General features: G+C 29.2%; 1 protein-coding gene across 1 annotated transcript in view; it reads left to right on the top strand.

Moving 5' to 3' along the window:
* Fife (regulating synaptic membrane exocytosis protein fife) overlaps positions 1-25,032 on the top strand; it is a 106,707-nt gene that overhangs the window by 55,228 nt on the left and 26,447 nt on the right. The window contains exons 4-8 of the mRNA XM_088193663.1: positions 10,144-10,252; positions 17,002-17,155; positions 17,217-17,450; positions 21,040-21,302; positions 22,081-22,281. Of these exons, the coding sequence (XP_088049789.1) occupies positions 10,144-10,252; positions 17,002-17,155; positions 17,217-17,450; positions 21,040-21,302; positions 22,081-22,281 (961 nt within the window). The remainder of the gene's footprint in view (positions 1-10,143; positions 10,253-17,001; positions 17,156-17,216; positions 17,451-21,039; positions 21,303-22,080; positions 22,282-25,032) is intronic.

Raw genomic sequence — 25,032 nt, 5'->3', positions numbered from 1 at the left:
ATCGTGAGACAATATAAAAAATCTTTTTTGGATTATCGAAAAAGAAAAATAGCCCTAAATCGTTTTGTATCCTGCTAATTCGCATGCGTAATTTCTTCTTATCGAAGGGGGTTCTTAAATCTCCAAAGCAAAGATAAAACCGCCGGCCGATTAGAGTAATTTCATAAAATCGCAAAAAAATGTTGATCATTCAAATTCTTTCGTTCTTCCGAGAAAGTATGCATATTTTCAAACATCTTGCACGAACACCTTCGGAAAGGTTTCTTATCTCAGTGTCTTTTTTAATTACTTAAGGCTAGTTCGAGTGTTAAAAATATCATTCCTAGACCTCTATTAAAATTTTCTAAGAAGTATGCGACACGTATTTACTTATGCAGCGTTATTAAAATGGCAGTGGTTGTAAACATTTTAAAAATATACGTAAAAACTAAATTTTAATAAAAAATGCTTTATAAAATTTATCGAGAAGTGAGAAATAAAAATTCTCGATTTGATATTTTTCTCGAGAAATTCTCTAGAAATCATTCTCAAGAAAATACACACGGTAGATTTTTTAAGGTTAGCGTTAATCAATTATTCTCCTGATTTTTTTAATTATGCAAAAGAAACGAGTACAATCTTCTTAAAACACATTCCTTGTTTATATATATTTTATATTGTACTATAACGTGATCAATGTTGTACTAAAAATATTAAAAAACGTTTATAATTTCTCTATTCTGCAAAAAATGATGATTTTGAATAAAAAAAAATTAAAATTACATTTTTTTAATACTAATATAATGCCACATTGCGTTTTTCAAATCTTTTAATTATTAATAATTGGTCTATAGAAGATTCTACTTCCAGTTTTTATTGCCGAGTAGTGTGAAATATTTATTTAATTAAACATCATCCAGATCATGCAACAAAGTCTCTCTGGTCTCTGGTTTCGCGTGTTAGCTCATGGCGCTGGTTGGAGTCTAGTGAGTGAATTATGCTTTCATAGTCAAGTTGAGTGGTATTTTTTAAGCGTTGATGTTTACAAACGTAATTTATACGTTTTATTTGACGAAGCTTAAGCAAATGAGAGAGAAAGCTTATTTAGTGCAATGTTACAACAGTATGGTTTCAATGTGATACTTATCGACAAAATATGCTTAGCTTAGCTTAGAGACAATAAGCATTGTTTATTTTACTGGGCAATTATGTAGAAGCAATTACACTCTAGGAACTGCGGAATTTTGAAACAATGTAATAATGGAGTATATTTTTTTTAATTTAAAACAAATCTGTATCTAATGTATATTATAAAAACATCTTTGTGAGTGAATTGAGTTATTCTAGTACAAGTTTTTATCGTCCAAGCGGGTCTGTGGTTAATTGAATTTATAATTTATTTTCACGACGCTTGCACAGTTGCATATACAAGAAACGCGAGCGTAATAAGTCCGGCGGAAAACTTAAGGACTCATTGGAAAACTGCTTTTGAATGGAAAGTTTAATTGAAAAGGACGCCTCAGAGACACGGTTGTAAAAACGGTTTCATTGTTCCGCACGGACGCGCGCTGTTACGTCATAATAAATCAAAGCCTTTCCAAGGCAGAAAACGTAATAAGGAACAATTAAAAACTTGAACTCGGAACACCAAAGGTCTTGTTTATGCAGCCAATTTACTCGCTCGAGTGTGTGGGGTCTGGAAAAAGGGGCTTGGAAGCAATGCGTCTCGAGAAAACGGCGCCTCTCAAAATTGTTTTTCATTTTGCGTTAAATTAATATGTATACTCATAATAACGAGCGTAGCACGAGAGTTTTAATTAAAGGAAACCTAAGAACGCTCGATCGTATATGATATTTGTTCAAGGGTGAGTAATGTAATTTTAATTATTGAACCTCAAAGTTAATTTCGAAATACGAATTTACCTCGCATGATACCCATGCACTGTAAACTAAATTGTAATTGAAAGCCTAATAAATATATTGTTTCGGTAATGTGCTTTTATGGCAATTATAAATCTGTACAACTGATTAATTCTCCATGACAATCATATGATTACACATTTGAATTAAAAAAACGGTATACGAAGAGCATATGTATGTACATATTTATTATATTAAATATATATGTCTCTTACATGTATATTACCGCAACATTGAGAAGGAAAATCTGCTTCTGTGCACAGAGCCATTGAAAGAAAACCCGGACCCTGGAAAAATAATGGTTTTAGGCCCCATGACAAAAAAAGAATTTTATGTATTTTTGACTTCTAAGAAGTGATACTTGTTTTTGCGCTCTCCTATTGACCAAAATTTGGTTTGAATATACTTCGATCCATACTTTCATAGCAAACATTTGTAGTAATATTGATAAAGATAGCTATCATATTTTTAAAATAGTGTAATATCAAAGCGCAGATTAACTGTGGAGCAATATGCGAGATGCGACGTCTGTCTGTACTTCTTCTTCCGCTTATTTACCTTGAGAGATGAGTTCGTATTTTGGACTTGGCCTAATAAAAGTTCTAAAACTATAATTAATTTAAAACTCTCATAAGTTTAGGTTTTTTTGTATTTTTAAAACATATCGATATGCGACGTTGTCTGGATTTCTTTCTTTTTTGAATTAATAAAAGTTCTAAAACTATAATTATTTTTAGAACTTACATTGGGTTAGGTTTGGGTTTGAACAGCAATGAACGTTTCGCAACTGTCAAATTTAGTGTCATAGACACTTAGAGCAGCATATAATTTCACCAGCGCATATCAGTTAAAATATACTTTTGCTAGTAAAAATGTATATCTATTGATGAAAATGTATTTAGTTATAACTTCACTGAAAAATACACATTTTCTGCAAAATTTATACATTTATACATGTAAATAAATAGTGATAAGAATGTAAATGTATATGAAATCATATAGTTTTACTAGCACCTGCTAGGCTATTATTATTTTTTCACTGGTAAATATATCTATCGTTGAAAATATATTTCGATATGATTTCACTGAAATGATATTTACAAAAAATATTTTTGGGATAGATTTTCTTTGAGGAATAACCTGAGAATTTCTGGTTTAGAATCGGGGACAGTATTTCAGCTTTTTCTCGTGAGGGCAAAAGTGGGCCAGTCAGTGGTAATTTTTTTTAATATTTCAATTTCATTAATATTACGACATGCATTTTTCTGAAAAAATTCAAAGAGGGTGGCAAATGCCGGTATTGTACAAAATAATATTAGACCAATAACAATATTAAGAGTTGATTTTTTATCTCAATATATGCATCACATTGATTTTAAATGTAATATTTCTTCAGATAACAGCTCACCATGATCATTGTTATATTTCTTTCGTTGTTTTTTTTTGCCTTTTTCATGAAATGAACATGAAACTAAATGCATTGCTTATTTATTTTGCGGCACCAAATTAGTTGTCAAATTACCAATAATACAAAACATTAAATTTATTCAATTCAGCTAGTGCTATTGTATATTCTTAGTTATTTCTTGGTTTCTTTATTTTTAACGATCTGAAAATTTAAATCAAATACCTAAATTTACTACTACTGATCTATTTATGTTCGTTGGGTATTTCTTCCCATCTAAGTGTAATATTTTATAAGGTTTAGAAAAAAATAAAATGAAAATAATTTGCAAATAAATTTTAACACAAATTGAGCCTCATCAAAAAAAGACACTGTTCCTTTGATCAATAATGCTTATTGCTAAAATACTTATGCTTTTGAAGGCAATGTTCCTATCATTTTAGTAAGAATAAAAAAAGCAAAAGAAACTTATACCTGAAATACATACATCGCAAACAACTAGTTTAGTTTGGATTCGTTATTTGCTGTCAGTAATATGATTTTTTTCAGAGTTGGGCCCTCAAGGAGAATAGACCCCAAAAAATTGTACCGTCTCCCCCCCCCCTCTCTACAGGGTTTTAGTTGTTTTATAGCTCGTTGCGACTTGGAGAGGGACCATTGGAGGGATATCGCCTGGCTCTTGTAGTCGATTAAGTCTCTGGATTCATCATAGTTTGTCTTCTGTCTAAGCGGATATACAAATTTTAACGTCCCGGACAATAAAGGAAACTTTGACTAATCGTGTTTTGGTCCCCAGATAGGAGTGCCCTGGCTTAATAAGATAACGACACCATAATGCATAAAACCTATGCTTTATATATTCTATTACCGGCATCCACTTGAGTGTATTTTTTTATAAAATACGTATTTATTGTAAGGCAAATGGCCATTTATGGTTGAATAGCGGCTTTCTGTTTTGATTATAAAGTACGAACACATCTTAAGTGTTTTAAGCAATTATTTCGTCCCAATCCTCAAAACTTATTTAAGATTTACGTAAAACTTTGCGCAAGATAGTATCTCACTATTATTTCTTAATTAATTGTTTCGTACAATTTGCCTTCTATGGCCGATTCTGTGGGAGTTTAAAGAACAAAGTTTTAAATTTCAACTAACGTCTGGTTAACTCTAGTCGTAAATCAAATATGTTAAAACGATGACATTAGACAAGTAAAAAGGTAAAGAAAAACAGACGGCGCTTACTGCCAGGAAATAAAAATCTTAATTGAATATTCGAACCCTCGCCTCGCCTTGACATTCGACTCGAATTCCTAAATTGTGAAACGCGCTCACGGCGATGGCGAAATTGCGAGCTAAAGAGTGAGGGCGCGCACATAAAAGTGTTCAAACATATTACGAGCCTAAATCACGTTCTATCCCATTACTTTGGGTCGCCAACAACCGAAAACCGCAATATCACACAAATTTTTCGGCCCCTTTCATCCCTTGAATTTAGTGTTTCACAATGCCGCAAAGCAAACCGACCGCACACGACACCTACAATGGTCGAGTGTTTGTTGTGTATTTTAAAACCGCTATCGGTTCCGGTTCTGGTTTAACTGCGTGATACGATGGTAATATAATTGAAAATGCTTAATTTGCGCTTTCGTTCACCGCACTGTGTTTAATTAGGCACGTTTTAATTATCTCAATGGTACAATTCAATTTAAATATTTTCTATGATAGTGTTTATATAATATTTATCTAACACCAAAACATGTGTTTATATAGAATATCATAATATTAATTAATAATTATTTCTTGCTACCCTTAATTAAGGACGAGGCTGCGCAGATTCCTGGTGAGTGCCTCACCATGGACTGAAAACATTTTATGAATTTAAGATAATATTTAAAAACAACCCAAATAGCCAAATATATTTACTTTACTAAATATTCAATAGAAGCTTTTATATATTACTAAAATTTAACGCTCACAAATGAACATAAATTTCATTAAGATCATTTTCATAATGACATTAAAAAAAAAGTTTCTACAAAAATGAAAAAATAATCACAACAATCAATACAAAGGTCGACGGATTCAATATCATATTCTAAAGATGATGCCTGTTTCAGAACGTTAATTTCACTTTGTTGTCATGATTATAAAAACTGCACTTTCTTGAAAATTTTTAAATTTGAACGATGCATTGCTGTTTATATGTCATTAATGAACAATAGAAACAGCAATGGACCCAAGTTAGATCCTTAAGGTACTCCAGTAGAGGTCTTACATCGTTCTGAAAATGAGTTTTCATACTTAACGAACTGATATCTATTGGTCAAGTAATATGGGAATAGGTTTATGAGGCCTTCAGAAAACCCAAAATTAGATAATTTTTTCACAAGTAAATCATGATTTACCTTATCAATTGCCTTTTCAAAATCTGTGTATATAGTACACCAGAGTCTTATGATCTAATGATAAAAAACCATAAGATTAATGACAGTGGATTGAGATGACAGGATATATATATAAGGGAATCATGAATTAAAACAAATCCGAAACTATAATTCGAATGATTTGATATTATGAAAATCATTTTTAAATATTAGTTTTCAATAAATTTACCAATCATGATTTTGTAATAAACATGCATTGCTTTACAATACTTTGTAGCAAACATAATAAGTGTGGTAGTAAACTATGCAAACATGTAAATAAAGAAGCAAAGATTATTCCCATTAACGCGACTTTGCCGCAGAGCAATAACTACACTTCACTTCACACTTATTTTATGTGATTTCTTAAGCAGGATTTTGCGATTGTTCAGTGGGACCCGCCGCCAGGGCTCCGCCCTTGGCTGGTCAGGCCGCCTAAAATTAATGTTTCTCCAATGTCTGCAGCCCCTGCTTGCCATAACAGAGCGCTCTCAGAGACTGCTCTTCGAGAATCTTTTGTCTAGAGCCAGATATAAGAAACTCCAAAAAAGTTCTATATAAACACAGCTCATAACAAAATATAATACAAACGTATATAATTTATGTATGAGTTACAAAAATAATTAAATTGTGTCTAATGGTTTATTTGTGTCTACCTTAGGAATAAAATTAAACTTATATCTTAACATTAAATAAATTAAAGGATGTCTTTCTATAAAAAATAACGATATTTAGGCCAAATTATGTATGTATTTAATAATGTGCAATGCCTTTTTCGTATTACTTAAAAACAAGTTAATAGATATGTCTAATACTTTTATCGTAACAAATGTTTCAGAAAAATAAAAATAAATTCATTGAAGCTTTTTGTTAAGTTTCTTGCTCATTGTAAAAGGCACTGCAGTCGTTTGAAAAGTAAGTACCACAAAACATGAGATCCCACTTTCACTCTTAGTCTTACTTTAATAAAAAAAACTATAGGCACAATTTTACTTGAATAAGTTAAATAAAAAAATACTATTAGCTAGTTTTAGATGTCATTTGATTAAGAACATAAATGAATGCCCTAAAGCTTGCAAATTACATCACATAAATCTATTAAAAAAAATGTGATAAGGTATTACTTCTACACTGGTTATTTTGCAATATATTTTAGAATTTAAGCGAAGTGCTCTAGTAATAAGAGGGAAGCGAATATTCAATTAAGATTTTTATTTCGCAAACGTTAAAGAAGCGTCTGCTTCTTTACACTTTTTTGTAACAAGAAATACTCGTAAAAGGAGGAGACATCTCGCAGCGAGGTAAATGACAGTTTTAAAACGGTCGACTTAAATTTTTATGGGTTGTTAAATTTTTAAACATTATCAAGTACGAAGAACCGCCGAATCTTCGGTAAATAGATACGAAAGCCAATAAATAATATCATATTTATACTATGTACAAGTAGTTTATGTATCATATTATTTTGTAATTGCTTAAAAAAATATACTTATGTACTTCAATCTGAATGTGTGCCATCGCCATCGCCACGCATATCCATAATTTCATAGAAAAAAATATGTTATTTATAATTTAAGGTATATTTATATTATAATACAAAATTGTATTTTTATCTATAAATACATTATTTTTATACTACTCTATTTTTCTTTTTTAGACTCCGTTATTATCCCTAAATGCCACTGAGGAGGAGTTTTATAAATAAATAAACAAAAATACATGTCATAAAATATGCAATAAACAATCAGACCTGCGCAAATGGTTTCGCAAACTTTTCCAATGTAACAATTTTATGCGTATTAACCGTCCCTTCGGTTACTTTCGTTTTCGTTCGTCGCATTAAATTTTTAATAAGAAGTCGTATCCCGACAACGGAAGATTTTGCCTTTTTCCTACGTCCATATTTCAGCCCGCTTTCACTTTACGGGCAATAAAATTTCGCATTTAAAATTTTTAACATCGCCATTATTATGTCGTTAATCGAATAAATCAAATGTCTTGGATTTATATGGATTATAATCTTTACAGCATAGTTAATAATTAATTCTTATGAAGTCTGCGAAAAAGTTTTGTCGCATGATGCACTGTATTTTTTTGTATTTAAAATGAGTTTTAGTATTTTGAACACATGTTAAAGTTTTTAGATTTTTTCCATCTCATGCAACGATTAGACACGGATTGCTTTGTGACTTCAATTTCCGTGTCTCTTTAGAGAACGATCACTCAGTGACATTGACATTATCGTCTGTGAAACGCCTAAACCAATATTTGCAAGTTGTGAGTCACCACACGTTTGCCGAGAATTGAACGAATCGCTTCGCATGTTTGGGTGGCAATTTCTCCTTGTTGAAATTCGTAGCGAATGTTCATATCAAATAAGGCTGCTAAAGTTAGCGACCTGTTTAACCGAAATATTTTATAACAAATATTAAAATGTTACATTACGTATAAATTATTATAAAAGTGATTAAGGGCTAACTAAACGTTTTAGTCATAGTCACTATTGTATCCAATCCCGAGCTAATTTTTTTCTCAATCTGTTTTTCGGAGTTTTAATTTGAAAATCTTGAGATCTCGGAACTGATCCCGTGATCGTAAAATTGAATTTTTATATACAATAATTTATATATGTATACTGTACAATAAATAGCATTTATAAAATTGTTATTGCTTGGTGTAACTGCTATTTTATTGTACGTGCTCAAGGTTCTGGTTAATAAAATTAAAAATAATTTTATGTATGGCGTTTTGAGTGGCTCTGAAATACCGTATTTTACTAATGTTCTTTAGCTTATTTTTTAATCGAAATTTTTATGATTTTTTTATAGTTTTATAAGTCACTAAAGACACGATATATTGAATATAGGCATCGAATTAAATAGGATAAAATAAATATTTAAGTGTATTTGTTAAGTCTATTCGTCATGGTGCTTATGTTTTATTTAGAGCAATTATCATATCTTTTCTTATTGCAGATAATTTAATTATTTCTTTAAGTTCTGTAAATAAATTAGTATCCACCAGATTTTATCCCAGATATCTTTTGCCCAACTTTTCCGTATTTTTCCATATCTTGTTATACGATTTCAAATATCTTGTTATTTTTAAGGTTATTCATGCTTAATCCGATTGCTAAATATAATATATTATGTCGTTGTGTGCTGTACTACATATCATATTTAATCCAGGTCGGCGGAACGGACCGACGTTATGTCCAAGATTGAGACCCTGGATTTCAGCAGCTGACAGAAAAATAAATTGTAACGGACGCTTAAGACGTCGACAATGTAATAACGATCTTGTGATAAGAATAAATAGACGAAACAGAGCTAGAAGTGAAAAACCTAATTAAGAAAAAATGCGTTAGTTTTGTAGGTATGTTAAACGACGTTAGGTCATATGGAAGTGGTAGTACTTAAATGCCTTATAAATCATATTACGTAAATGCCTTATAAATATAATGCTTTTAGCTAACAAAAATCATATGGTTTACTGTTCGGATTTCTGGTTTAATTCGCCAGCATGTAACTATAATATAATAATAATATATAAAAGGGTTGGTGTCGAATCTTATATGGACTCATGAGTTTTTTAATTTATATCGTGTCTGGGAGATGGAAATTTGTGATTATTATATAATTATAATTTTGATCAATTATCATAAATTAGGTTTTAAAGATTATACGATCATGATTAATAATTAAAATAAAAAATCAAGCTGTAATATTAGCTTATAATTAATAAGATAGAGGTCTGATTTTCAGACTTTGATTTCAGTCTGGTGTCCTCACTACTTACTTAGTAGTTATTAATTATATTTAATTCATTATAACGCATCGGGTGATAAAAAACGTTGCAAATTAAATTAGTATAATCATAAAATATGAAACTGGATTTATTATTAACCATATATTCATTACAAGAAAAATGCTGATTTTTTTCTAAATTTATGGATAAAATCAGATCTGTAAAAAATAAATGATCAATAAGCATTTTATTATTGTATATATTATAGATTTTCTAAAATTAAACTTATATTAATTTGTATTTTATTTGCTATATAAATCAACACACATTTGTATAATAATTTTCTTATTTTAATTTTATTTCAACCCTTGTATTCAGTGTCAGATGACTTTATATAATTCACTGCTTTATTATGATCATAACAACGTTGTATGTAAATATAAATATTGTTATTATTTTTAATAAAAATAGTGATTTTATGTTTTTATTTCTGACTAAATAATTAATTAGTTCCAGTTTAATAGCAAATAAAGTGATTTACTGATTTTTTTTATATTACTATATTTTTCTGTATTCTCAAGTCATTTTCTCACTGCTATTTCCCACAATTTCTTGTATAAAAAAACATTTTTATTATAAAAAAAATTAACGTATGTGTTTTTGTTGCAGTAAACAAGATGTCTCCGAGGCCTTCACTAGTTCCAGACGTTGAACCTGATCCGCCAGCTGTACCAGTCCCAGCCCCAGCGGCTACGCCCCCGCCAAAGCCAGACCCCAGGTGGGAACGCCACTAGCGTTTTACTTTCTAGTCTAAATTCGTTAAACTTTACAACGAATACACTTACTCAGCCCTTATCTACATTAATCCGCAAAACTTTATGCCGCTGTAAAATCGACCCGGGTATAATTTTACCTCGACTAATTGGTACACATATAGTATATATAAGCTGTAGCCAAAAACGTTAATATTTATGTGTAAGATATTTTTACCTTTATATTTAAAGAGGATCAAGTTTAAAACACCTGCTTTTTGTTATTATTTAAGTTGTATTAATACCCGATTCTTGTTTAAAGTCATTAATTTTTTGATCATATAGTTTTAAGCTTGTAATAAATATTTTATCATTTTCAATTGCCACCAGATATTTGTATAAAGCGTTTACCGTTAGCTATAATCTACCTTCATTCGTCGCTTTGTATCATTATACAAATACACTAATGGTCCAATTCTCTCTTTGTAGCTTAGTTAGATACAATAATTATTATAAATCTATCACTGTAACATGACAGATGTTAGTCTAAAGCTCGATAGTGTGGTAAATATATACCATACATAATATACATAATTTAATTAATTTGATTTATAGTAAATAGAAACGTTATTTTTATTTTTGCAATATTTTTAAAAGATAATTGTTAAAAAAAATCGGTTATATCTTTTTGTTTATATATATAATACAAAGATATACTTTGACCGTGCTTACGTCAACCTTATTCGTGGTAAATTCTAACTGTACATTTTCCATGTAGGTGTCATAAATTTGATGTTGAGTGAGCGAAAATTATTCCACGTTTTCTTTCTGATAGTATTCTTTCAATATTGTACGCCATAATTCGTCCGATACGTTTTTTCGGTGTCACATTTTGGCTCTGTCTGGCCTCTTAATGGTTTTGGGTTCTATTTATATGTAACACAGGTTTAAAACACCTGATGGAATTACATATTGAAATAGTCTATATTTAGATTGCATAAATTATCTGAGCTAAATTATAATCAAAGGGTTGTAACGTGAGATGATTACATACAATTTAAGACGTACATGTATTAAATTTATAACATAAGCATTTTCTTGCGCGAGATTTTTATTTTAATTTTTTAAAAGATCTTTATCTATTAATAAAACGACTTGCTTTTACAAAATAATAAAAAAATAAATTTTAATATATGTACACACTATAAAATATTTGCCACAAGAATAAAATACATAAAATTACAAGATTATTTAAAACAACGTGTTTTACTTTCGACAAAATGGATAGATTTTCAGCCCTTTTTTTTACAAAATACATTTATTTATTATTATTTTTTTTGTAAAACGTTTTGGGCTTATTAATGTAAAATAATAAAATTGCTTCATATTTTAATCCGCATTTTTAAATAATATTTTGCGTATTATAAAATGCGCAAAATATTTGAGCATTAGATTATATCACATAAAAAATGTTGAATAAAAAAATGCAGCAATTTTATTTTTTTATATTATATAACCCAAATTCTTTAAAAAAATAATTAATATTGTCTGTTGTAAAAGAAAAGGGGTTGAAAATCGATAAATTTTGTAATGTAAAATGTTTCTTTTGAAAAATTATTTTTCGAGTAAAATATTAAATCGAAAATTCTTACTTCGCAAAAAATTTGCAGATTTATCAAGATTATTACTTTTTAGTTCAAAATTAATTCGAGCAAATATTGTTAAAAAATTTTTAAACCACTGCATAAAAAATAATAGGTCCGTGCCAGATGTTTGAAAATATGTATGCTTTTGTCCGAATTATTTAAATGGCAAAAAATTGTGTACGACTATCCCAACTACTCTAATTTGGCATATCTTTGCTTTGGCATTCTAAAAACTGCATTAATAATTTGATAAGAAGAAACCGCTCCGCGTGTAAATCGACAGATTGCAAAAATGTATGGGGACTTTCCACAAGTATGTATGTATAAAAGCGAACTTAAATCTCATTATATCAATAATCCAAATTGATTTTATTTTCTTTATCTTGTTCGTAATATAAGAATGTAAAGTAGCAATAGATATTATTGCAAATTTTTTCTACGATCATGTATAAATAAATTTAAATAAGCCAGAAATTTCTTCGTAACACGACGAAATTTGTTCTCTTCAACCATTATCCAATTATCTGTTAATCAATAATACTAATAAAGATATCTTCAATAATATACTATATTATAATCGCATACTATATATTTTTTATATATCAAAATTTTTCAAGAAAGTCGAGAAGTGAAAATGACAATTCTCATTTCTCAAGAAATATAAAAACATGAATAAACTTGCTTTCACAAAAAAATAATATTCAGAATCTTTAATTGATATCATTAGAATATGTATTAAAATTATAATTACTATAAGTGTTATAAATATTCTTAATTTATAACACTACAATAAGTATTAAACATGTATTTTTTTCTGAAAACTGACAACATTTGTTTTAGTTGTATTGCTTAAAATAATTTCTTTAGCTATTCTGCAAAACAGATTCTGCAAAAACATATTTATAAAACTATTTAAAAAATATTTTCATCTAACACAACCTTATAATTATATTGGTATGATTTGGTTTTGCGATTGTTTTAGATATTTGTTCTAGTTGTACCTTACCTAACTTATTTAAATTTTATTATTAGCTTATAGTATCCATATTTTTTTATCGCCTGTAAGTAGCAAATTGTATAAAAATGTATTCTGACAAGCCTTTGAAGAGCCGTTTTGTTCTCGCGCTGAAGAGCTCTCCCCATACTACTTTGCGATAAATTCATCTTCGCAGCTATCTCACGGATTATTAATCTTAATTAATACTCAATTATCACCTTTTATTTTTCATCATCAAACACAATATGGCAGCCCTTTTTTTACTAAAATCAATAAGGAATATTTACTACAACACCGTACAGTACTTGACATTTTTTTGTGGAAGAGAATTGAATATATTCAAGATAAGATATATATGATACAAACAAATATTTTTGTGTGATAAAGAAAAACTACAGAATTATAAATGACAAAGATATGTCACTGTGTGATTTTATATATAAATCGAGTAATATTATATTTGTTGTAAATATATTTTACATGTATCTAGACTCTAGCACTCGCCTACAATATATCATTAATTTATATTCTTTACTCAAATAACATAATTACATGAAATAGCTATTTAATAAGCGGCAAACTCTCATATGAGCTCCTCGTTAATACGCCAGTATGTACAATTTATTATTCGATCATAACATACACAGCACATGTTCCCGTTCCCGCAAGCTCACAGCAAAGCAAGATATTGATTGCTAACCGCGCACATAGCTATCGCATCTGGGTCATTCTGTATAAACGGTATGACGGAAAGCCATTCGGTTTGCGTCTATATAAATTTTGTATATGGTTAAAATTTGCATTGTTAATTTTATGTGCAACGTTGAACAATCCAACCGTGGCGGAGCGTAAATGCTCGCACAAGCGACACTAGACTAAATGGTAAGGCACAGTTGCAACATTAACGTAATTGCAACCATCTCGTAAGCGAAAACGAAATAAGAACGAAGCTGGAATTTGATAGTGTATTTACCTGGCAGGGAGGTAATAGAATCTGCTTTTTGTAGAGCCAGTAGCGGAAATTTTCAACCAACGCTCTTTGTGAAAACCGCTTAATAAATATAATTATGTTGGGCGTTATATTAAATTTTATCTTTAGGTCATTCGAAAAGTATTTACCTAGTATAACTATAATAAATTATTTTTTTAAATAGGCAAATCCAACAAATATGACACGTTATCCAATGCCATCAGCCTAAATACCACTTATCTCAAACATACCTTAACTCAATAGTCAATTGCATTGTTTATGAATAGACATCCCTTGTGGAATGCCATTTCTGTGTTTCAGTCCTCGGAACTTGCGTGTCAAATAACCGTTAATATTGTGTTGCGGTCAACGAAATTGCTAGATTATATATTTTAATGTACCAGTATAACATCAGTTAAAATCTATCTTAACAAACAACTTAATTATAATAAAAAATACTTATTATACTAACAGGCAATACCTAGCGTTATTATAGATCAGCACAAACATACATATCTATGTTTTATACATATATAGAAAGGCATTTCTTCAGATATAATACACAAATATAATATTACTCAAGAGTAACACGTCAATGAAATATCAAAAAAAAATTAACTTTGGAAGACTGAGTTTGAATTATATGCTAAGATTACTTACTGATAAAAAATGTGTGTATTAGTTTCAAGTTGGTTCTAAAGAGTAATGATGTATGGAAAAAATTTTAGTTATTGAGGTGGTGTTTGTTGACTATATTTTCTCATGGACCTAGAATGTATTTGAGCAAAATTAAGAACGGACATCATACATAGATGGGGTTGCTATATGAACGTGTAAGGGTATCTACTTAAAAGAGTAACAATGACAAATGTATTAGGCTCATTCAAAGTGTGTAGGTTTGTTTAAAAAGTACAATTTTAATTTGAATAAGAATAGCAACATAACGCCACTTTTAAATCAATAGTTAACCACTGGTGTGATTAAATAAATTATTTCACTACTTAATTTTGACCACTTGTAAAAATGTAAAGCATGAGCTAGACAATATAATAACACAAAAATGCATTTATTATATTAATGAGCCTTAGGTCTAAAATCTAGACTTAATAATCATTAATAGCTATCATTAACGATTGAAAACATGAAAGGCGTTAGATTTTCCTTAATTATGAATAGCTATATAAGCTCGTACTTAACACAGAACCACTACATAGCTTCCGTATTGAACTCGCACCAAGCGGAAACATGTCAAAAACCAAGCCACCGGTGCAAGAGTTTAACACGATCTTTTAGACGACACATAAATCAAGCTACTCACTGTTACATTCTACCGCTGTAAGTTTAAAGTAAAAACAGAGTGTTTAGACATGTAATTCAATGTCTAGAAATTTGAGACATATTTGATTATTAATTATAATTTTTTTACATGCTTTAAATAAGCAAATAACGTTTACACTTTCAAATGGTATTTTTATTTATAGCGTAAACTTTAAGTGCTTAAATTTACTTCTGCTCCGGGAATGAAACACAATCTCTTGGGTTATAAGCTCAGACCATTTTTTGATTATTCATGTTAAGAAAGACGTGTACAAAAACACGGAGAACTGAGATCACGGGAATAAACTATCTGCTTTAAAAATTGAATCAAAATATGTCCTTATGGGAGTTACATGCCCTTAACCATAAACCCTTTAAAATATGAAAACGTACTGAGTCGCGAGGAACAGTGTAGTACTTTTGAATGCTGATATCTCATGAAGATATAATTAGGTTAAGATTTAACTGAAATATATTAATATATTTTAGAGTTTAAAATTAAAATACTATTGTTAATGCCACGCAATTGTAAGAAAATTAATTAATTACTTGTATAAAATACCGACATAAGCTAAATAAATTTTGAAGATACGTGCTAAATTTTCATCCCTATTTTTGCATTTTTCTAAAATGGTTTCATAAATAAGATTTAATGGTATTTAATCCAATATAGTTTGTGTTGTGTATAATGCTAAAAAAAATAATAATATACGTATAAGTGAGGTAGTTTTTATATGGTTTTATATTTATTTGAAAATAAAAATAAATAATAAAGTTTAACGGGGCGCGGGTTCGCAACGACGCGCGTACGAACGCGCCGGCGGTTGCCAGTCGAGAGAATCCGTCACGCCAGTGCTACCAGAGTGCCGTCTAGTTTTTGCCATAATAAACCTAAATAAATACATATATAAATAGGCCCCCTACAAAATTTTGTATTAATTATAAATGTAAATTAAAAGAACGTTATAATTACATTTTAATTAAAAAGCGAAAAAATATGTATACTTTACAGGATGAGAAATATATTAAGTTAAATATAAAAATAATCTATAAATGGATATTACGTCTCTTTATTGTACAACAATATTATATATGGTTCATAATTTAGTTAAACGATGTTGCAAAAAATACAAAATAAGGCAATGATAGATTAGTAAAGTATTTAATTGAAAATTAAATTTTAATAGTAGAAGTAAAATTAATTTAATCATTAATAGAGTATTTTGTACGGAAGTTTAAAATTATATAATAATATTTCTAGGACAATCCGCAGAAATAAATATTTAGCGAGTTTCATTAATGGAATAAAAAAACATTTAGATACATTAGAACCTAAATTTAAAAAAAATATATATTTTGTTTATTTTATTTGTGATATATTTTATACATTTGTTCAATATATAATAAACCATTAGTTAGATTTGTTATTAAAATAAATAAATATACCTAAGGAAAGCAAAGCTTCAAATCTTTCAAAATATGATGCTGAAATCCTTTCAATAATCTCTCCGTCATATTTTGACGCGGAAGCAATCAAAAGAGAAATGGAAGTACCGCATGCATTCGTTTCCGTGACAACCGTTATTTGATTACCTATTTAGATTTGTTTTTCCTTGAATTCTGATTGATATTTTAATTGTGTTATATAATGGTGATTCTAGTTTCGTCTATGCTAAATCGTCGGGATAGTAAATATTATATTTTATTATCTATATTTAAAAATTACTAAATAAACAAACAGCTATTTTTTTAATTATTTAATAACTCGATTGTCTTAACATAATTCTGAATATAAATTTAATTTATTAGTAATGTATAATTTTATCTTATATTTTTAATTTACAGAGATCCTTCAAAGCCTCCCAGTCGCGCTGGAGCGTGTAGAGTATGTTTGAAATCATTTAAGCCTGATGATTTTAGCAAAACGTGTAAAGAATGTCAGCAGCGAGTCTGCGAAGATTGCGCTAGTTATTCAAAAACTGATGAAAATCAAGATGCAGTAAGTAAGATATGATGAATAAATATTTTTTTATAAACTAATGATTTTATGTTTAATTTAGGACGACTGGCGTTGCTCAGTATGTCGTCGCAAGTTAGCATCACGTGCAGCTATCATAGTACCCCAGGGCTCGACTGATTCTCTTTTGGAAGTACCAATGGCGGAAACCTTGGCGAGAAGACATTCCGATGTCAAATTAGGAATACCCGGCCCCGGAGGATTAGCACCGCCGAGAAGCCCAGAACTTCGTAGACACTCAGACGTATCGCCGGCTTCGCTCAAAGAGCTAGAAAAGGTATCGAATTCATCTTTCAAATGCTAAAAGCTTAGTATTTTTAAATAAAAGATCACCTGTTGCTTAGAACCGGTCGATTTTTAATCAAAATCTATTTCTATCTTCTCACCTGTTGACACTCAATTTAAAAGTAGTGTATGTATGGGTATGTATACCTTCATACTATTAATTATGATTGATAGATACCTGTCACCATTTTTGATAGGGGTTCGTGAATAGCTGAGAAACCGAAATTTTAATAATATGATTAAACTATATGGGTCATCTCAAAAATTTGCAACCTGGTAATAAATGATTCTATTTAATTTTTCTTTCAATATTGTAATTCAGAGATGTTCCATTTATTTTTATTGCATAATGTTAAAGCAATTCTTTAAGCCTCTTAAATTAAACGCTTATCGACAATTGTAGCTCATTGAATAAAATAAACTGCAAATGATTACTTTAAGTTTTAAAACATATGGATGTCACACGTAGTTCAGGTCAGGTTAATGATGATGCTGTTTTAATTCGGCACATTTAGATATTATTTACAAAAAAATATTAAAGCAGCTTTGGATTTCATAAATTACATACATATTTTTTAAATTGTATTTAAGGCAATTAAGACACAAGTTTGATTTTATTAATTACATATTCACAAAGCATAGTTAGTAGACAAGCATTTATTATAATTAAATGTATGAAAGGAATGGCAATATGGCGCAGGCCCTGTAGGTCCAATGACGCAAATCTAATAGGAGCACATTCTCTGTGGTTACGTATTATAAATAAAGCATATGGTTAATAGATTTCAATTCGATCTAATCTCAAAATTATATTAAAAAAAACATTTATTTTTGTAAAAAGCTATTTAACCCTTTGGCTACCGAAATCCGATATATCGGCTTTGGCTACACTAGCGAGAACTGCCGGATCCGACGGCTCCGAAATCGAAGTATCCAATACATTTTCAACCGTCTGTAGGGTAATTGCTTCGGGGGTATATAACATTTTTTCAAATATATGTTATAAATATATTATAATCATTATTTTTATTTATATATATATATATATATATATATATATATATATATATATATATATATATATATTTATGTGTATATATATATATATATATATATATATATATATATTTATGTGTATATATATATATATATATATATATATATATATATAGATGTATATGTATATATATATATATATATATATATATATATATATATATATATAAATATGTATATATGTATACATATATATATATATATATATATATATATATATATATATATATATATATATATATATATATATATATATATATATATATATATATATAAATATATATATATATATATATAAATATGTATATATATATATAGATGTATATGTATATGTATATATATATATATATATATATATTTATATATATATATATATATATATATATATATATATATATATAAATATATATATATATATATATATATATTTATGTATATATATATATATATTTATGTGTATATATATATATATATATATATATATATATATATATATATATATATATATATATATATATATATATACATATATATATATATATATATATTTATGTATATATATATATATATTTATGTGTATATATATATATATATATATATATATATATATATATATATATACATATTATATATATATATATATATATATATATATATATATATATATATATATATATATACATATATACATATTTATATATATATATATATATATATATATTATATATATATATATATATATATATATATATATATATATATATATATATATATATATATATATATATATATATATAAATTTAACCGTCTGTAGGGTATTTTTACTTGAACCATTATTTAAAAATATCAAATTTTATTAATTTACGAAAAGTTTTATTTACATTTTAAAAATAAATAACATATTATATACCATTGTTATCGATTCCTGTCGGAGCGCCGCCGCTCACATCTCGTAATTTTTAATACGTCATGCGATAATGACTCTTATTACAGCGTAAATACGAACTAAAATAACACACAATCGCATATTCATCATTAATTAGGTCAAGTTCGCTGCAGACAGCGTCGCACGTGCGACCGTATGTTTACAAACTAAAATACACATTTTGACTTTTTAATTATTTAATAAAAAGTCCCGGCAGTTCTGGAACATTTTTCCAAAAATGCCCGGCATCCAAAGGGTTAAAACAATAAGGCGTTCTATTGGAGTCAGATATTATATTTCGTATTAACATGAAAAAATTCCAGCAATTGAAAAAACTATATTATTGTGTTTTAAACATATTGTTAATATTTTAAATGACTAAGTTAAAAATTCTGTTCAAAATATCAAAAAAAAATCAGTCCAGTCTATTGACAAAAATAAAATGGCGATGAATTTTATTATCTATACAAATTAAATTACTTTTATTGTTCAAAAGCTTTTAAATGATGTTTCTGAGGTTCAAAGTAAATCTTATCTGTCGGTAATCCAGTAAAAGACCAGCTGCGAGTCGGATGGTCTTTGACTTCCAAAATGGTAAAAGCAAACGGTTTTTGAATACCTGCTTTTGTCAACAATATTTCGACCAATGACTGTAAAATATTTATAATTTATTCATGAATAAAAATATGATATATCTGGGTGAAAAATACCAGGTAAAGTTAACGCAGAAATACTATGAATCATTTTCAGGGACAAGTCGAAACAGAAACCCCATTAGTAATGCATGTAGATAACAAAATATGCACTTAGCGTTATTGAATACGTCGGTGGACCTTTTCAAGTCACTTATTATTGTATTTCAGATATCTTGTTATAGAATCTGAGCTGTCTTTTTTGTGTCGCATAACTGTAATTGCGTATATTGTCATTTTCAATATATCTACATACTTATTATGGAGGCCATGGAATATATTTTATACAATATATTAATAAGCTTGTATATGTATTCTAACACATTTTTTGTATTACAATGAGCTTGTCAAAACATTTTGTATCTAATATTTTATTATTATTTTAATATTTGTACAAATTTAACTTGTAGCTGAAATATTTTTTTATATCGGTATGTTTGGGCAAACTTTTCTATTTTGCATATAATTTAATAGATAATTATTTCATGTTTTGAGGCTGAAAGGACATTGTAGCCAAAATAGTAAGAGTTTATTTTTATTTGGTACAAGTTACCACAGTATGAAGAATGCAGCTTTTGAAAGCGTGAAAATCTTCACTGGCTTGTCGAGTTGGATCCTGTCGGCTGAGTGCTGATGGATTAACTGGAATTGTCCTTATGATGCTCCCTGAATGATCCGCTGATGTCTCTCATGTCTCAGTTTGCTTCGAATGCCGTTTTACTTTATCTGTCTCTGTAGTTTGTTGAACAGATGGCAGACCATCTGCCGATGTGACAAAGTGTAGCATATTTTATATTCTTGATTCAAGACAGCACTGGCGAATCACAGATTAGGATGTTGGTGGTCAAATTTCATCGCTTTTTAGTACCGCCAATGAAATATGTTTAAATTGTATTTTGATGTCTTAGTTGAAAGGAGGAACTCAAACAATGAAAGGCTCGACGAACGATCTCGAATGGAAAAGTCGAGGAGGTAGAAGCGGAGCCACGAGTAGAGCTTCAAGTCCTCCTAGATCTACTCCTACGTTGGGTCCAACAGTGCCTCCAAATGGAACTGCAAGTCGCAGAGGATCAAGAGTTCCACGCCAAAGGTCTTGCGATGATGAACCAAGTAATCAAGCAGCTCCACCTGCTGGTGAAGGATTAAATCTTCCAGCACCAATGCCAAGAAGGTGAGTGTTTTGAATATATTTCAATATATTGAAGCGAAAGCATAACTATTTAATGTATATAACCTTACATTTTATTAAACTAAAAACTCTAAATATATTTGACTTATTGTGTTTTATTGTAAATATATTTAAATTTACTGGTTCAATAAATATTTGTTCCGTTTACAATCCAACTTTTGAAGTATTAATAACTTTTATAGCCCACTTAACCGTCGCTCAATTGACTTTTGCTCACTTGAGGTCGCACAGTTGACCATTCCGGCAATTTCGCTGTGAAGTAACTGATGTTGTCTTGATACTAAAATTTATATTTTATTTATATTGTTATTTATATGATTATTAAACATAGCTTATAATAATATAAATTTATTACTCAATACGTAAATTTATTAAATTTAAAATATAATACATGTAAAAACTTTATTTCTATGCACCTTAGTGGTATCAGAATTAACGGCTCTACCTTGAAACTTTATGTCGTTATCGTTATGAATCTGATTTATTCCCCTCTACCCACAATGATGTTCCATTCTTTTACCCAATTTTTACTTCAAAATTAAAAAATCAATTCGGAAACTCAAACTTACAAAGTATTATGCAAATTCACAAGCTGACTTGAGAGCAACTTTACGGTCGAACGCCATTAATTCCGGGAATCAAATTTCAAAATTAAACTGCCTCTCCCGAACCGTGTCACATAATTGCGCTTATAAAACTTTACAACCGTCTTAAATATGGATGCGTGCTATGAAGTTATTATTATTACGTTTTATTACAGGGCTTCGGCGTATGACGTATTCGCGCCAGGATTGATCCCTGCGGGTGGCGCACCGGCCTCCACGGGTCCTCCGGGGGGTCCTTCGCCCTCCAGGCGCGCCTCATTCAGGATAGCGACTGACGATGAGCCTTGTAGTCCTGACAGACCACCGACATTACTCGTAGAGGAAGATAGAAGACTGCGAAGACGAGGAAGTCAACTGTAAGAAATTTTATTTTATTAACGTTCGATCAAAACGGGCACATGATGAGCTTAGTGCACTTAGTCACTCTAGTTCAGGGTTTCCCAAACTTTTTCAGCGACGGAACACTTGGCAAATCTGAAAATTTTGGCGGAACACTTAATTTATTTTTTAGGCTGGGTAATTCATAATAAAATAAAACATGTTAATAAAGAAATTTTATTAAATTTATTTAATAAACATAAAAATACAAATAAATAAAACTACTAATGACTGATGATTTTGGGTTCTTAAATAACATTTTTTTTTATATCAGGCACAATTTTGGTTAGTTGTATTTTCATATCTGCCGTGGCGTGGAGTCTATTTCTGTATTTTGTTTTTGTTGCAATATACTTAAAAAATCCCACTTCGCATAAATACGTCGTGGAAAACGGAAGTAAACAAACCAGAACTTGTTTTGACACCTTGGGGAACTCTTCAGCCAGACTCGCCCAGAAATCATTTAATGGCTGATATTTTTGTTTCAAATCAGAGTCATTAACTAAATTCTCATAATCCCTTAAGCCCACTGGTTTTACTGTCACGGAAAATGGACTCCGAACCCAGGAATCGTCCTTACTAGTTTTCGGAAAATATTCCGAAAGAGTTATTTTCAAGTAATATAGGTGTACTAAAAAATACTTGTGAAACTTTTTTATCTACTTGAAAATTCAATTGATTTAAACATTCATATCCAAGACAGGAAAACAATCAAAATTATTAGAGTCAACTGATAAAATCTGAAATTGTAATTTTTTATCAAAAGATTCAATTTTATCTCTCATATTAAAAATTGTAATACTTTTTTCTTGTAATAATAAGTTAACATCATTTCACTTTGTAAAAATATCCGCCAGATATGCAGATGTATCAACCAGGAAGGATTTGTTCAAAAATTTATAAAATGATGTTGCAAATTATTTTGTGCTTTCAAGAAGACTAATAATTCATTTCGAAGTTCATATAGTCTTAATAGTACTTTTCCTCTGGATAGCCATCTCACTTCAGTATGTAATAAAAGTGCTTTATGTTCACTGCCCATTTCATCGCACAAAATTTTAAATAATCTGGATTGAAGTGGTCTAGATTTTACATAGTTTATCATTTTCACGGCTACTTCATAACATTTTTTAAATTTGTGGAAATTTTTTTAGTCAACAGTGCATGCCTATCCAAAATACAGTGACTGCTAGTAGCATATCTAGTCACATAAATAAAATTCGTATAACAAGCACTAATATCATGTGATTGATTTAAATACCAGCCGGGGTTCCTCAGGGGAGCATACTTGGGCCGTATCTTTATATAATATATACAAACGATATTCCAATTTTAAAAAACACCAGTCTCTCTATTTACGCGGACGATACGGCCGTTTTAACTAGTTCATATGGTCTTAAACCAATAGCAACAAAACTACAAAAATCTTTGCATAACTTAAATAAACATTTAAAAAAGTGGAAAATAAAAATAAACGATGATAAAACTGAGGCAATCATTTTTACGATGCGCCGGCAACCGTTGCCTCCGCCTTTAAAAACCGAGCAGGGCAAAAACATTGAATGGAAAACGAGTGTTAGGTATCTGGGTCTTCACTTAGATTCTAAATTAAAATATACAAAGCATATAAAAGAAGTACGGTCTAAAGGGCTTGCCGCCATTTCAGCTCTGAGACCCATTTTTAACAGAAAAAGCGCGTTGACGATTAAAAACAAAATTTTATTATATAAACAATTAATACGACCGATATTAACATACGCTTGCCCAGTGTGGAGTAATACGTGTAAAAATAATTTTAATAAGTTACAAGTAATTCAAAATAAAGCTGTAAAAATAATTTATAACACCCCATATTATACTAATTTAAAGAAACTCCACACTTGATATTCTATACCTACAATTAAAAATCACATTATTACTAATACGATAAATTATTACAAAAATATCTCGCGTGAACATAATAATAAATTAATTGCAAAAATTGGTAACTATGACAAAGTCACACTAAATTTCAAGTATAAACATAAAATGCCTAAGCACATAATGCTTTGATAGCAAATCTGTAACCACGACTTCAATAGCCCCAGTTCGTAAGTGTTATTTTTAATTATGTATCTTATATTTTATTTATTTTATTTTCTTTTTCTTATTGTATAAAGGTTTTAGTATTTTCTCCTTAAATTTTACTTATTAAATATTGCATATTGTTGCCTCTATTTTTATTTAAACTATTGTAATTTCGCTTGTAAACATGATAATGGCTAAAAGCCAGAAACATGTAATTTATAACTTGTATAAAACTAAATTATTTTTGAAATAAACATTTAAAAAAAAAAAAAAAAAAAAATGTGATTGATTAATATTGTTTAAATACGATCAAATTTTAAAGTTAAAAAAAACAACACCGACTTATGAAACTTTTCCCTCCAGATTTTATACACATCAATGTTGAATATTTAACATATATTTTCAAGCTTTTCTATCAGATTTATGAACAATTTTTATGTATTAGCAAGACTAACCATTTTTTTTAATCTACTCTAAATTTTTGTGAAATATCTATTTAGGCTCCGCGGAACACCTATTTTGGATCCGCGGAACACCAGTGTTCCGCGGAACATAGTTTGGGAAACCATGCTCTAGTTTATGCGGTCCGCGAGCTTTTTCTTAAGTATGTGTTATAAATTGACACGTCTAGAAGAATCCCAATCCAATCCCTAATTTTGAGC

This window comes from Plectrocnemia conspersa, unplaced genomic scaffold (genome assembly GCF_051122295.1).
Source record: "Plectrocnemia conspersa isolate PC_06_02 unplaced genomic scaffold, ASM5112229v1 ptg000009l, whole genome shotgun sequence".
NCBI classification, from domain to species: domain Eukaryota; kingdom Metazoa; phylum Arthropoda; class Insecta; order Trichoptera; family Polycentropodidae; genus Plectrocnemia; species Plectrocnemia conspersa.
This window is presented reverse-complemented; position numbering and strand designations above follow the sequence as displayed.